Raw genomic sequence first — 15,006 nt, 5'->3', positions numbered from 1 at the left:
TGCAGTGCAAGAGAGAAAAATGATTAAACTGTAGATGTGAGGAGGATTACAAGACTCCCTGCTCTTCAGAGTTTCTTGTTGGATTCCATTTTGGCTTGCTGGCCCTTTTGTGGTTAATAACGCTCTGTCTTACATACAGAGCTGAGCTTAAACACTGCAAGTCCCACCAGGTGACTGGGCACTCGGTGTCACAGCACGGCGGCACTCAGCCCTGCTGCACCCAAGTTCCTATCTGCAAGAAGTCATTAGAGACGCAAATAAGATGCCACGGATAGTTTGGGAGTACACTAATGTAAAATGGCATCATATTTGCTATGGAGTGAAGCACATATATGGATTATTACTTGTTTTACTTGGGTTTATATAGCAGAGAGTACAAGACAGGACCCTGAACTTGTCTGTAAGATATCCTGCATCTGAAGTGTACAGATTTACATACATTTTTCATCATACTCTTCTGTTTTCCCACACAGTTCCTTGAGCCAGACTTTGAACTGACATTTTAAATTTTTATTCAAAATTTCTTTTGAAGTGGTATGTTCTCTTAGACTGATTTTAGAATTCCTGTTCCGATGCAGTATGGGTGTTCGTCACTTTTGAAATGAAGCATGTAGATTCCTAAGTTAGTTAAGTGACCTTGAAAAATGAGATTCAGAAGCGAAGCAAATCATTTGGGGCATTATTAGCCACTGAAGAAACATAAACTGCATCAAGTTTCATTTTTCCATTTTTTAAAAACACTTCTGATCACTATTTATTAGCAGGCTGTAGCAAAAAGGGAAGAATGTTTCTATTAGATTGATCAAAGATTTTCTTGAGAGGTCTGAGCTTTGCTTGGAGAAAAAAGTTGTTCCAAATCACTCAGCTACACAAAAATAGGCATGCAATTAATTTGTCTTGATTGTGCATGGGCCGGCAGAAATTTTATAGGCAGCTGAGCAGTCAGCCTTCTAAGCAGTCCTGTGCTTGTACTGTTACCGTGACTACAGATACACAAATTCTGAAAATACAGGGCTTAAACTAGGAGCAGTAAAATAACTTTTCAGGAAGTATCTGAACTGGTCTGGGTTAGTTTAGTGAAACTGCTGACAATGAGGAGAGCATATTTGCTGTTCAGCTCTTGCATGAGGTTCAGTCCTTAATCAAAACTGCTTTCTAGCATAAAATGGTAGGATAATTATTGCGGCAATCATCCGTCCATCCATGGATCTCAAGAAAGAGTCTGCTGTGAAGAAGCAGGAACTTGAAATGCTTGGAAGGAGAGTGTCTGCTCTGATTATTGTCAGAGAGGGGTTGGCCCTTCTGCTTAGTTTTATTGTAATGTTACCTCGCTCCTTATTCTGGATCATTTTATAATTAATATTTTTATTAAAGGGGGATGCTTTCTTTTGTAATTATTGTGACTGTGTCACAAACTGTTTATATGTGTAACCAACCTCCCTTGTTGCTTTAGGAAGGGGAGAGGGTGTTCTTTGTCTTTCATGAAGAATCTGCACTTTTCCTTTAATCCATCTGAGAACTGTTCACCCACATGGATTTTCCATACTTACATTCTGAAATGTTCTCTGCTTCTCTTGCATAAGTACTAACAAATGTGGTGCCCAATTGTGTGGTTATCAAACATTCCCCATTGTTTTAGAAGTTAGATTTTTTTTTTTTTTTTTTTTTAATTTAGGGACATCTATACTGAAGTACCTGAGAACTCTTCCGCCTTTTCTTAAATTAGAGGGGAAAGAAGAGCATGAGTTACTTTTAGCTCTGCTTGCAGTCCTGAAAGGGAAGGTAACTGTAAGAGAAGTATCATAAGAAGTTGACAGTGTAGGTCCTTCAGATGTTCCTTATTGGGTCTCTGAACTAAGGTCCTTTTGAGAGTGTCATGAAAGTACTGGAAGCTGTGCAGAGGTGATGCTTGCGTTTTGTCTCATGTTCTGGCAGTGTTTCTACCCAGCAGCACATTTTGCCGCTGAGAATTCACATCTGCAGTTGATGCTGGATGAGGAGTGCACAATTTTTCATGCAGAAGAACCTTAGAAAGACAGACACGTTATGCCAGACACACGCTTTCCACAGTCAAGAAGATAATCCCAGCATTAGTGAGAAATTAAACACTTCTTCACTGGGAGATAACAGAAAACCTAGCCACCTCTAGTAAGATTTAATAATTTTCTTAGCATCCCGTCAGTTTATGATCAGGCTGATTCCAAATAAGATGATAATATTCATTTTGAATATGTATTTAATTAACTTCTGTGAAAGTTTTTTGCTCCCCTGTCTTAATGTTACTAGAACCAATTTCCTCCAAAACAGCAACTGAAGCATGAAACCTGCCCCTCTCCTGTTTGTACAACACAGTCCTTTTGCTATTGTAACTGCCCTTTTTATTCACCCCAAACTACTTTGTCTTCAGCTCAGAGCTGGCTGAGCTCTCGAGGGTACTGCGACCTTAGGAGGCGTGTTCAGCATCACATTCAAGAGAAAAAGGGAGCTCTGACTTGTCGAGAGAGCTACTGATTTATCAAAGAAGCCTAAGAATTTAAATTACCCAAATTAGTGGGTAATTTTTAAATGTTATTATCACTCGGTGTAATTTGATCGTTGTCAGAGATGACAGCTGTAGAGGGGAGGAAGACGTTTTCTACCTTCTTTCATTTTTAAAATCTATAGGCGATTAAGTTGTACATAGCTCAAATAATCTAAACCTTGCAAAGTAAAGCTTCTAGCTCCATCAAAAGATGGAAATTCCTTCTGTTTTCTAGTCTTGTTCTGGTTCTGCCTGTATGTGTGTCCAGTTTCTCCCCTATTATTAGTATAAATCAGAGACACCAGAGGAGCCTACAGTATGTTTGCACAGTTCCCTCATTATTATAATGCAGCTTTGCACCCGAAGAACTGAAAGCATTCAGGCAGCAGGGAGATACTAAGATGTTATATCGTTTCTATCAACAGGACAACTGAAATGCATGGGGTAGAGGTAACTATATGAGTCATGTGTGTAAAAGGGGAAAAAAAAACCCAGAAGCTTAAGATCAATCCAGTCACAGAAGTCATATTTATTTTTGGCCTTGGTCAAATGTATCCATTTGCTTCCCAATCTTGTGAAGATCTAATTTATATACTATAAGCACAGGAGTTTTTGAAGCTGTATTATACAGCTAAGGGCAGCTGTAGTGCACAAATAGTAAAATGAGGCAGTGGGAAAGAGAAAAATGACACCCAAAAGCTGCCTCATGCAAAGCTGTACGGAGCAGCATAGCGAAGCGTAGCCTGGTTGAGGCCCCTTCTTTCCACAGAAACAAGTAATTAGAATGTTCTTCTGCTAATATCTGGGCTCAGTGTGGATTTGTGGCGTTGTGCCGGCTTTGGTAAAGGCTTTCTGGAGAGTTGACAGCAGAAAATGCCACAGTCCAAATTTATATCCTGTGTGCATTTGTAATGTGCACATTTCAACTTCTGTTTTTTCCGCGGGGGTTTAAAGCCGAGTGTGTGAACCAGACATCTGTAATGGCGCCATAATCAGGCTATGGGGATTAAGCTTATTAATAATGAAATACTGTCCTGGGTATGTAGTCATGTTCTCATATTACTTTAGAAATTTTAGCAGACAAAACCTGTATTCAAAGAGCAGTGTTCAACACAGATCCCTAAAATAAGAAAAAGATAAATTCCATAAAAAGCTGAGATGTGTCTTAAAAAGCCCACCTATACAGATCATCCTCACGTGTTGCAAGGAGTTAAAGAGCTCTATGAGCGTCTGAAGCATCATTAAAATCGCGAGGTCTCCAAAGTAAAATATGGATGTTATGAGATCTAATATTTTTTTTCATCTCTGTGTAATAGCACTGATAAATTTTATATCAGCCTGAAAGTGGATGAAGACTTTCAAATTCAAATGTCAGTTTTTCAGCTATCTTGAATGCTGCAGGCATAAGGAAGGGCCGTTGTCTCCTGATAGTCAGCCTAGAGGAATTGATCCGAATTTCCTGAACAGTACGAGCTGCATGCACTTGCTATGGATACATGAGGAATTACATATTTTCAAGATGAAGACTTTAAAAGGTTATATCCCTCCCAGACCTGTCACCTGTGTCAGCTTAGTTCTTAACATGATTACCATCTTGACAATAAAATACATTGTACTAAATTTTAACCAAATGTAATTGTGCAGATTTCAGAAATCTGCGTATAGAGTCACATTGACTGTATTGGACTCCTGCTTCCTTTTCACATGTGTGACTATTAACCGGCTCAGTAAAAAAAGCAGGCTTAGCAAATGAACATGGAGAACAGTAAGACAGAAATTAATTCAGGCTTTAACCTCAAATTGTGTGTCTTTCACACAGGTTATGTTCAGCTTCCCAGGGCTCAAAATTGAGGACTGTCACATAGAAGTTCAGCTTCTGTCCGTCCCCGTGATCTTATGCAAAGGGGTGTGGTGTGCAACTTTTAGGGACCATACCTGATACCGCTGAGTCCTAGCTGCAGGTTGTCTTAGTAGGTCAGATTAAATGTAGATCGGACATGCATATGCCTTAGCTACTGAACTTGAACTGTAGACATATCTTGACAACCTCGGAGATGTTTGAAATGGAAGTCGCAGATGCTGCCGCTCTCTCAGGGATGCTCTCCGCTGAGTGGCTGCCTGCCTTGCTAGGTTCAGTGCCCTGAACAGACTTGATGTTAAATGTGCGTGGGGGTGTGTGTTTCAACGTGGAGTTTCAAAGGTTGTCGATAACGCTGGACAGATTGCATCAAAGAGAGGATCACAACTGAGCTTTCTGCATGGTCGGAAAGGCATCTGTTTGTCCTCTCAGCTTGTGAATCCTGGAGCTGGCAGGGTCCTAAAGTACACTTCAGTAACCAGCTGTGGGCATCATTTCTCTGAAATATGATCAAGCCTCATTTGCTGTATTGACTGGACCATTGACTGGACCCCCTCTCTGGATTTGTCCAGGTCATCATAAATGTCTCTGTTTTGCTTCTGTCAGTCGTAGCCGAGTGTAGTCAGTCACCTGGATGCACAGCAGGACCTCAGAAGTGGCAGCCCAGCTCTGCTCCCTGCCCGCGCGGCAGAAGGTGGGGTGGCACCCAGCCAGAGCCAGGGTGAAGCCCCAGGGCTTCACCTGCCAGTGTCCTAAGTGAGCTGACAAAGCCCTGTGGCCAGCAGCGTTGGCTGACTGACGTTGCTGAAGGAGTCGCAAAAGAGAAAGAAACGATCCTTGATGAGATTTGGATTGACGAGGGGGAAGGCAGTGATAGGATATCAGATACGCTTTGTTTGGATTCCTTGACACTCAGCTCATCTGAAATAGAAAGTTGGAAATATGGCAATGACTTGGGAATCGTCAGAACAGCGAGTTGCAAGGAGGGCCTGCTGAGCCACCTGTGCCAAGACTCTGTGCTTCAGCTATAGCGGTCCTATATATTTTATATTTCTTTTTTTTTTTTTTTTTTTTTTTGCCATGCAGTAACTCTTACATCTTACATATGTATTTTCGTGGGTTGTATAGTGAGGTATACATACATTCTGCTGGGTGAAAATAATATACACTATAAAATGTGCATATTAACAAGTAATATGCTACATTCTTTATGCAGGTACAGAAGGCTTGGGATTTAGCATTACTTCAAGAGATGTTCCAATTGGTGGCTCTGCTCCAATTTATGTGAAAAACATCCTTCCGAGAGGTGCAGCTATTCAAGATGGGAGACTAAAAGCTGGAGACCGATTAATTGAGGTGATGAAGTGTTACATGTTGTTTGTCTGTATTTTGGCATGAGCCCATGCACTAGTTCACTTCCAAAAGCTCTTAGTAGTTTATGCTGTAGGAAAATGTCTTGCTCTTCTTTTTGTCTTTTCTTTTCTTTTTTTTGGCTTTGTTTTTTTTAGGGAACAGTTCAAGGGCTTTCCATTTTCGGTACATAACTGTTTTAAGAGCTGGACCCAGACATACTATGAAAATATGAGTTTACATGTCCTTATGTGAATATAGTGCCATAGTCTTACATTACTGTTTAGGAATAATTTGAAGCAAGTAATTGTTACCTAATAAGAGGCATTAAATCAGCATGGAGTGACAGACAAGAATTTATTGGAGGTGTTGCCAAGCATGGAAGACAAAACCCTTAGAAGCTTTAGTGAATTAACTTAAAGGTGCGATATAAGAGTCCTACAGAGAATCAAGGCCACTTCCCTCCTGAAGGGAGGATGTCCTCAAGGGAATTAAATTTCTCTTAGATAGGCACACAGCAGAGATCTTCCTGCAAATCCAGCTGGAGTGATATAAGGTGTTACCACCCACAGCTCTTCATTACCATCCCTGAGCCAAATAGCACTGGAGGTACAGCTGAGACTGTAACTGCCTCTCCGTGCCCTAACTTCACTCTACTGCAAAATTGGCAAAGTCAGCTTGAATTGTTGCTGGAGGACAGCCCTCTGTAATTACCGTAATTCAAGGTAACCCAGATGACTGGGGTAGAAGAGGACTGAGAAGCATTTAAGATGACAGTTACGGTATCTCAAGTGCGTGAGCCCTGATCTCTTATGAGGGAAAGGAAAAAGATGATTTGCTGACTTCTGCTGAGCACCATGCTCTCTTGCTTAACACCGTTAGATGATCCACCTTACGTTTCCAAAATGTTTCTGAACAGGCAAGCCTGAGAATACCCTGTCTTTCTCTGGCTTCTCCCTTACTCGGGATAGCTCGTAGAGGGGGAAATGTACCTGTATGTGTTCCATACCTGTCTGTACTTGGAAGCGGTACGTGGAGGCCAAGGGACTGGACCACTGAACAAAGGCAAAATAAAGAGTGACTGCTCCAAAGTTATTCGAGGGGGGAAAAAAATTGTTTTCTACTTTTGACACAATATATTGTGCAAGATATATTTGCAAGATATATATAACACCAAGGCATGTGGAAATAGTACCAGTTTTGGATCACACATTGATTTTGCCAAAGAATTTTTATGCAGAAATTCCTGTAAAAAATGTTGGTAGATGGAATTGGTTGGCTTTAGAGTATACTGGAGTATACTGTTCCTGTTAAAGAGGAGGGAAATAATGCTGTCTTGCTTCTTATTTGTATTTGTATATAAAGAATGCATGTGTAATTAGTTCTATTAAATGGACGCTATACTGAGCCAATAAGCAGATTGCTTCAGTGAGGGTTTTTCATTACTGCCCCATATGATTCACATGACCTTCTGGTATGAGTTTCTCCTGCTTTTCTTGTTTTGGAGTCTTACCAAGTTCTAATATTTCCTTTGTCACAGGTAAATGGAGTTGATTTAACAGGAAAAACTCAAGAGGAAGTTGTGTCCTTGCTGCGAAGCACCAAGATGGGAGGGACCGTCGGCCTTCTGATTTTTCGACAGGAAGAAACATTCCATCCAAGGGAACTGGTGCGTAAAATAGAAAGCAGCTAAGAGATTTAGATGAGTATGAAATCAAAAATGATTTGATCTAGTCACCTGCTAGTAAACATGCATGGCCAGCATTGAATATGAGAAAAAAAAAACCAAACAGCTGTTTTGCTTTATTTAGAATGTTTTACGTTAATGTTTTTTATTATCTTCAACATCTGCTATTGGAATTAATTACTTGTTAATAGTGTATAAGTAAGAGTTTCATTTTGAGTGAGAATGTTTATTACAGAAGAAGCTATCAGGTGGACTTCATTTGGATGCATGCAGACAAGTAGATTATTTCATATCTTTCATATGGACAAATCTATGTTTGAAAGCCTGTCACTTTTCCCACTACCTGCTCACTAAAATACTTTAGAGCATATAATATTATGCCAAAATAGGATATGTAAATACCTTTCTATCAAAAAGTGGAATATATAAGAAATAGTAGCCTTTTTTGAATATAAATGCAATCTCTGTGGAATGGAAACCTTGCGGTTATTAATTTATCAGGGTAATTCAGAAGATGTTTCTGAGGAATTTACATGAAATGGAAATAAAATGATGTTTCATACTGTACGTGCTCCACTTGCATAGTGTATACAGATATTTCTCTGATAATTATACAAGATAATTTCTGTTATGAAAAGGTAGACTGTGAGTTTAGCAGTCTTACTTTGTCTGTATTCAATTGAATTGCTGAAGTTATTTATTATTTGTATTATCATAGCTATATATAGCTTTAAAAATAACTTATTTGGCTGCATTACCATGAGAAGATAGACAGATATAAGTGACATTTAGTATGATTAATAGATTGCTTCAATTTTTTATTGGATTTGTGTTATTTTGAATGCAAGGAGAATGAGTTTTTGTTTGGCCATTTCAAGACATTTAACATTAACCTTTTACTTTTCAAAACTACAATTAAACTTAGGAAGTCAAAGTGGCAGAAAAGGTTACAAATGAACCACACTTTTACCTTAATGTTCTTGGAACATGACTTCAGGTACTGAAGTGAAAATTGTCATAAAATGAAGATAAATCAACAATTTGAAATCATACTATGCCCTACCTTATTGCTGGAACTGTGAAAGCAACCTCTTTATAAGTTCCTACGATGTAATTTTCACAGTATTGCTATCTTACATAAAGGTGAATGCAAATGCTTTTTAAGTTTTCTAAATAAACTTAGAAGTAAGAAAATGTCTTAATTTTGTGTATATTATTTCTGTATTAAAATGAGGAAATTATCATGCATAATTTAACATGGTATTTTGTTTATTTGTAAACAGAGATATGTGAGCATGGAAAAGATTTAACCCTAGTAATGCTTGATTTAGTTTTAAAAATGACAGCAAAGCAGCCCCTTTAAGTGAGTTCAACCTCAGTAGCCTCCCTGCTCTGCTCGGGCGATACTCTCTCAGCTATTTTGGCAAACAGCAGCGTAGGGAAGCGAGATCTCGTCTGGGCTGTGTCAGGAGGTAGGTGGGCTCTGCGCTACGCAGTCGGAGATCAGATCTGAACTGGTGTACGTTTCCGTAGCTCCAGCTGAACAAATGATATTGTGAGGATCTGATGGTACATGTGTGTGATGATCCTCTGTTGCATAAGGATTTGTTTGTTTGCATTTTGACGTGAAGAAATGTTAGGTGAGCTCTGCTGACAGCTGTCAAAGGGCAGGAGCGGAATTGCTGGGGAAGCTGTTGAACTAAAACCCATCATAAGGGCTGTTCTTTCTTCTCTGGTAAGAAATAATCTTAAAAGGAAAAAAAAAAGTCTTTTCAACCAGCCCCTCTCATTGTCATTTACTAGCTTTATGTACAAAAAACCCCCCAGAAAATTAATACCGAAGGAGGGAGAGGAATGATCTGAAATCATGTCAGTACATCTTTTTCACATGCAAACCTCCTCTGGCCACTTAGGAACAATTTGTCTTTGCATCCTTCCCCTGTTTCTGTCATACTTGCTACATTTGTATGCTTTAAATATTAACTGAATGAGGTGCGTCTCAGAAACCGTCTGCATAAAATCATGTTATTTGATATTACCCATCTCAGAAAGCGCAGGACTTGCTGTTGCTTGCTGAGGAGCACTCAGTATTAAAACCATGTTATATTTGCCAACGTTTGTACAGATAGTAATCCCAATAAAAGAGGTGTTTAGACTTTATGGTTTGAGTTATGGCTTGTTGAATGACTTTTGAAAAGTTACTTATCCTTGGGTTTCTTTATGAGTGAAATGAAGATAATAAACTTTCAGGAGAGTTGTGGAGTTTAATGTCTGTGATGTATGTTGCCGTTACTGTCTGTAAGGGAGCTACAAAAATGTGTAGCTGTATCTAAAACTTATGGGAATGTTAAGTTGAGCCTGTATAGGTTAGTATGGGATCTTTGTAGTTTGTGTTGTCAGGTTAGGGGGTGTGTGTACGGTGGAGAACCATCCTCCAGTGCAGCAGCTTCTATACAAATCATGGTAAAAGTGAGTAAAACGTGGATGCAGGGAATAACACCAGATCGGCAGGAGTCAACTTTAAACAGTGAGATCTGGAAGAATGATTATGCTTCTGCAGAATACCAGGCATTTTATCGCTTCCAGAGTTAGCCCAGTGCCAGATAGGTAATGTATTAGGGCTTGTCCACATTGGTGTGAGGGGCAGATTGCCTCTTACACATCTTCCCTCCCTGCTCCCTTCCTTTGTGAAAGGAGTGAGGATTTCTCTGGTTCGGTAGAGCTCCTGGTGTACTGTGGTTACCTCACATAATCGAAGATAACTTGCTGTGAAGGGTTTCTTAGAGCCTGCTACTGACTAGGTGAATCCACTGCAGGGTTGACTTGGGTTATTTAGCTTCGGAGCTAAATTCTCAGTGTCAGCAGAGACTGGCAGAGCTAAGTCTCCTCTACCCTACAAGTTAATACGCCCATTGGGGTAGTATAGATCATGTAGGTCTTCACATGTTCCTGCTAGTTGGCTCCTTCATCTTTTTTTTCCTTATTGCTTGTTAGCTGTAGGTTAAAGCTAACTGGATGTTTTTGTTACTACTTGACCACCACAGTTTTGTGCTTAATCATTTGAATTTCCTGCAGAACAGCCCAAAGCAAAAACGTCCAATAAACCCTAGCATTTCATTTTGGCCCAGCTGAATGGAAAGAAATAGCTGGTTAGCCCAAAAGTGATCATCCAGCCAGCAGCAAGGTGGCTCTTGGGTACTCAGGGGGGGTTTAATATGGGTGGACGTGGGCTTGGAAGAGTAGTAGTTCCTTACATGTGTTTCCAGAATTGGTTAGGGGATACAGAAAGGTTTTCCAATGATGTATGTTTGCCTTATGTGCCTTGAGACACAGGTGAGGTATATCCATCTGTGGTAGACTGAAAGCACCCTCCTGTCCTGGGATATCCAGTGCTGGTTCATCCAAGCACACTCAAAAGAGGGATCCCTTGTTAAAATGAGAATGGATGTTTTAAAAAATAGGTCCTTGTTTAGAATATTTGCAAGGGTTTATCTGGACTGCTGAGGTCATTCTTTGAAGCCTTCAAAGCAGAAGGAAAAGGCCAGGGGAGAACATCCCTGAACGAGAATGTTCCACCAGCCAGAAAATGGTGCAAGCAGCTGTGATCCGTCCTTGGCCAGATAGCCACCGCCCTCGTAGCCAGATAAAGTCAGGTGCACTGGCCTAAGATCACTGGAGGTTATTTTTGTTCACCTCATTTAGTGCTTGTTTAGACAAATTTGAATCGGGGAGTGTGACAACCACCCTTCATTCTTCCATGACCACTTCATGTCAGAATTAGAGCTCTTTGTTTATCCCCCTGCTGATAGATAGTATATGTCGTATGTAGTCGTGTTCTTATTTATTTTTTTTACTTCCTTTAGAATGCAGAACAAAGCCAGTCACAAATTCCAAAGGAAACGGTAAGAGCTTTGTCTTTTCCATACTGGAAGACTCCCAAATGTTTTTAAATTGATATGGCACTTCTCCATCAAAGTTTCACAGATCCTCCTTTCACCTTATATACTGTAGATGGCTCTCTCTAGCTTTACATTTTAAATGCGTTTTTAATGTAATTTCAAATACTGTTTGAATATTATATACAATTCAATTATTATGTACATTCAAGTACTATTTGAAATTACATCTTTTATACACTGCCAAAGGCCTAAAGTTGGAATGATAAGAGTAGATTGTTAGTTTGGGTTACTTGTTGAAACTAATTGTTTAGATCATGCTTATGTGATTGAAACCTGAGATACAAACACAGAAATTAGGCAGTTTGGATTTAAGTCTCAATTGTACCTTCATAGCAAACCACTGTTAGTTATTTTTAAGAATTTATAGGGAAGTAGTATCAAGTTTAACCCTTTGAAGGCTGTAACAGGTTTGTGTGTGGTGTGTCAGTGAGGCTGTATATTGAGGAACAGGATCAGTGTTAATACACATTATACTAATATATGTAAAAAGTTTTACTGAAATAAAAAGTTTATTTTAAGAAATATTAACAGAGGATATAACAATAATATATTACCATAAATGTATACTGTATCTTAGTTAAAATATACTTCAAGAAGCTCCATTCAATTAGGTACCTATTTCAAAATTAAATAATAAATTGGATTATGGAGAAATTAGGAGTATTCGTGCTGGGATTCAAAATTAGCTAGGTTGCTGAAAAACACAAAAAGCTTGTCTAAATGATTCAGAACGCCTTACTGGCAACGGTGAGATAGTGTCTGGGATAAAAAGAAAGACAGGACTAGGTAAAGAGATGTAAGAGCCATCTCAGTGAAATAGTCTGGAGTGCATTGGTTGATACTATTGATGTTTCAGGCCAATGGAATGTAGCTGCTAACATGGGCGTTTGGGTTGAATGTAGCAATATTCACTTTTATCCCTCTGGTTTTTGATGTCCTTCTAGCTTGAAAGTCATCTGCATAAGGGCTCTGCAAAACTGTGGGTGTATCATTGTTTCAGACATGCCTCGCAGTATCTTTTTAGTACATCTCATTAGTGCATGTATGTTTTTATCTTCATAGTTTCTTACCACGTACTGCTGATATGTAAGGAGTTCAAAGATCAAAGCCCAGGACAGTATTTCTGCCTGTAATTGAATACAATTGAAAATAATTTGTGGGTGCAACCTTATAAAAGTGTCCTGGCTTTAGGTGTTGAAATTCTGCCCCAAAACCTCATTAAGATTAGGCAGGTTGCCTATAGGGTGTTTATATAAAGCAGTTGCTCATCTGTTGCAAAGTTAATGTTTTGTACCAAATTCCATAGTGAAATCCTTCCTCTACAATTTTTCTGATCAACTTCCTGACTTCATCTAAGGAGAAAACAAAAGCAAATAAGGAGCTCTGATTTGTTCTCTATAGACGTGAGCTAAAATTGCTTCTTAACCAGGGGATTATGCAAGGGGGACAGGGAGTGTATGAGTAACTATGGATTTCTGAAAACACAACCAGAAGCCCTAGCAAGCCTTGGAAATAAGGAAATGAATCGGGAAACATGTGGAGACATATTTGGTTAGTGAGGGAATGAAGCTAGAAAGCTGGTCAATACAAAAATGTTTTTTGCGTAATGTCTTGGGTTTTTCGTTTATTATGGGGTGGGATTTTTTTATAATTTATTTGAAGGCTCAGACCAACAGTGATCAATAGTAGGAACAATAGGTCTCTTTAAATTTGCCTACTCCAAGGTGGGAATAAAAAATGGACTAAACGTGAAAGGTGTCAGTGGGTATTTATAATGTACAATGCTTTTGCACTTACCTCCCTTCTTCCAATCTCCTTTGCTTTGGATAAGTGTGATACTGCAGTTCTACAGAACTAATTTTCCTCAGCTGCACATTAATAATACAGTCACACTTTTTTTTTTAATTATTATTTTTTGAAGTATTTTTCATTGTTTTCCTTTATTCTCCTTGGTTCTGCCTCAATCCCTATTAATTCCTCCTCTGTCTACTTTTCAGATCTTTGAGATTTCTAATCTTGCAATTTCTATTTCTGTGCCTGCTCTGATCTTTGTGCTGTTAGTTGTGAGGTTTTAGTCTCCAAGTGTCAAGGACTTGATAGTAGAAAACAAACTGAAAAAACAACAAAAAAAACCATGACGAAAGCAATGAAGCTGTAGAAATGAGAGAGAGGTGAAATACAAGTCTGTTTTTAATTGAAAGGCAAAGTGGTTTGGCTTTTTTTTTGTTGTTACATCTTTATGGGGAAATAGAAGAAAAATGCACCTTTGAAATTAAAAAAGAAAAAACACCTTGAAAGTGGAAAGCCTGAAATAAAATGTACCCCAAAATATAAAGCCTAATTTATCAACACATTATTAACACTCAGGGGTTACACTCATGTGACTTGTTACTTTGAAATGGTTTACACTAATATTGGGGCACTTGGATGCAGTAGTTAGAGTCTTCATAGAGGTAATAAAAAAACCACCTTGAGAATTAGTTTTTTCTTAATTTATGTGTGGCCTGAATCCTTGAGAGCGTTATTTCTTACTACCCATGTAGGAAAGCATATGGCTTCGTATTGTGCACACCATCACAGAATGCAGATTCTCATATTCTCATTCTTGAACTTCCATATGAGGAGTGTTTGTAACTTGCTAAGCTTGCAGAATTTAAGCTTTGCTCTCCAGTTATCCATAAGAAATGGAAATTGCTAATGCAGCTTCAGCTTCTATGCAGTAACTGTGCCCTGGTGAAAACAGTACTGCTGTTTTTACCTTCTGTTTTGCTGACAAACGGAACATGTGCCCCGTTTAATCCTGAAGCAAGGAAATCTCCTGTAGCAGTTGAAAGATTGTTCCACCCAGCCATGAGTTTGTACCATTTGTGTAGCTGATGACAACGTGGAACAGATGCACCTATTTCTAAACATGGTGATTATTTGGAGTGTTAGGAGATTGACCGTAATATGAAAACTAGTAATTTATCATTATTACATTTCTGTTTCTAAGCATAATTATCTTAATCTTGTTACAGAGCATTGAAATGAACTGTTAATTATGCTATGTAAAACATCTGCCAATTAATTTTTTCTCATACTCTTTGAAAGTCAATAGTGTTTCAGTAATATTTTGCTTTTACAATTGTAATTCACTGTTTGTTTTCTGAATTCAAACTGGCAAGTTAACTTTCATGTAAGCATGATGCTAGAAAAACAATAATTATCATATATGTAAGTATTTTCTAGGGAGTGTTGTCTATTGGTAGAGAGAGATTCAAAGGTAGGATTCAGGATTTCATTTCAGGATTGTTGCACTCAGCAGCATGGGAAAGCTTTGGTTTTCTGTTCTCATTTGTTTTTCTGTCAAATTGCTGTGAGTGAGCAGAATGTGATGAATTTTACGGAGTGCAGGATTCGTAACAGTGCCATAACAAGAGCGGTTGGTGTGTTGGAACAATATATAAATGTTTAGCAGCCCTGATAGAAATTGCAAATGGGATTGCTTTTTATTCTCTTCTGAACTCAAACATCTGATACTCCTGTTATTATCTAAATTTCATTTTGATCACCGTGTTTTTTCAGAATCCAAGGATAATGTCATGGCTAAAACTAGCAGCATTTTTGGCTTCAGTTGCGGTTCTTGCCATAG

The 15,006-nt window shown here is 38.7% G+C and overlaps 1 protein-coding gene across 1 annotated transcript in view; it reads left to right on the top strand.

Annotated features, from left to right (window-relative positions):
* PARD3 (par-3 family cell polarity regulator) overlaps window positions 1-15,006 on the top strand; it is a gene marked incomplete at its 5' end in the record, with an annotated part of 308,728 nt that overhangs the window by 98,159 nt on the left and 195,563 nt on the right. Inside the window, 3 exons of the mRNA XM_009647030.2 lie at window positions 5,596-5,735; window positions 7,270-7,398; window positions 11,280-11,318. Coding sequence (XP_009645325.1) covers window positions 5,596-5,735; window positions 7,270-7,398; window positions 11,280-11,318 — 308 coding nt within the window. The remainder of the gene's footprint in view (window positions 1-5,595; window positions 5,736-7,269; window positions 7,399-11,279; window positions 11,319-15,006) is intronic.

Source organism: Egretta garzetta, unplaced genomic scaffold, assembly GCF_000687185.1.
Source record: "Egretta garzetta isolate BGI_Z169 unplaced genomic scaffold, ASM68718v1 scaffold369, whole genome shotgun sequence".
In the NCBI taxonomy this organism is placed as follows: domain Eukaryota; kingdom Metazoa; phylum Chordata; class Aves; order Pelecaniformes; family Ardeidae; genus Egretta; species Egretta garzetta.
The sequence above is the reverse complement of the archived record's forward strand: the minus strand, read 5'-3'. Positions and strand labels throughout refer to the sequence as shown.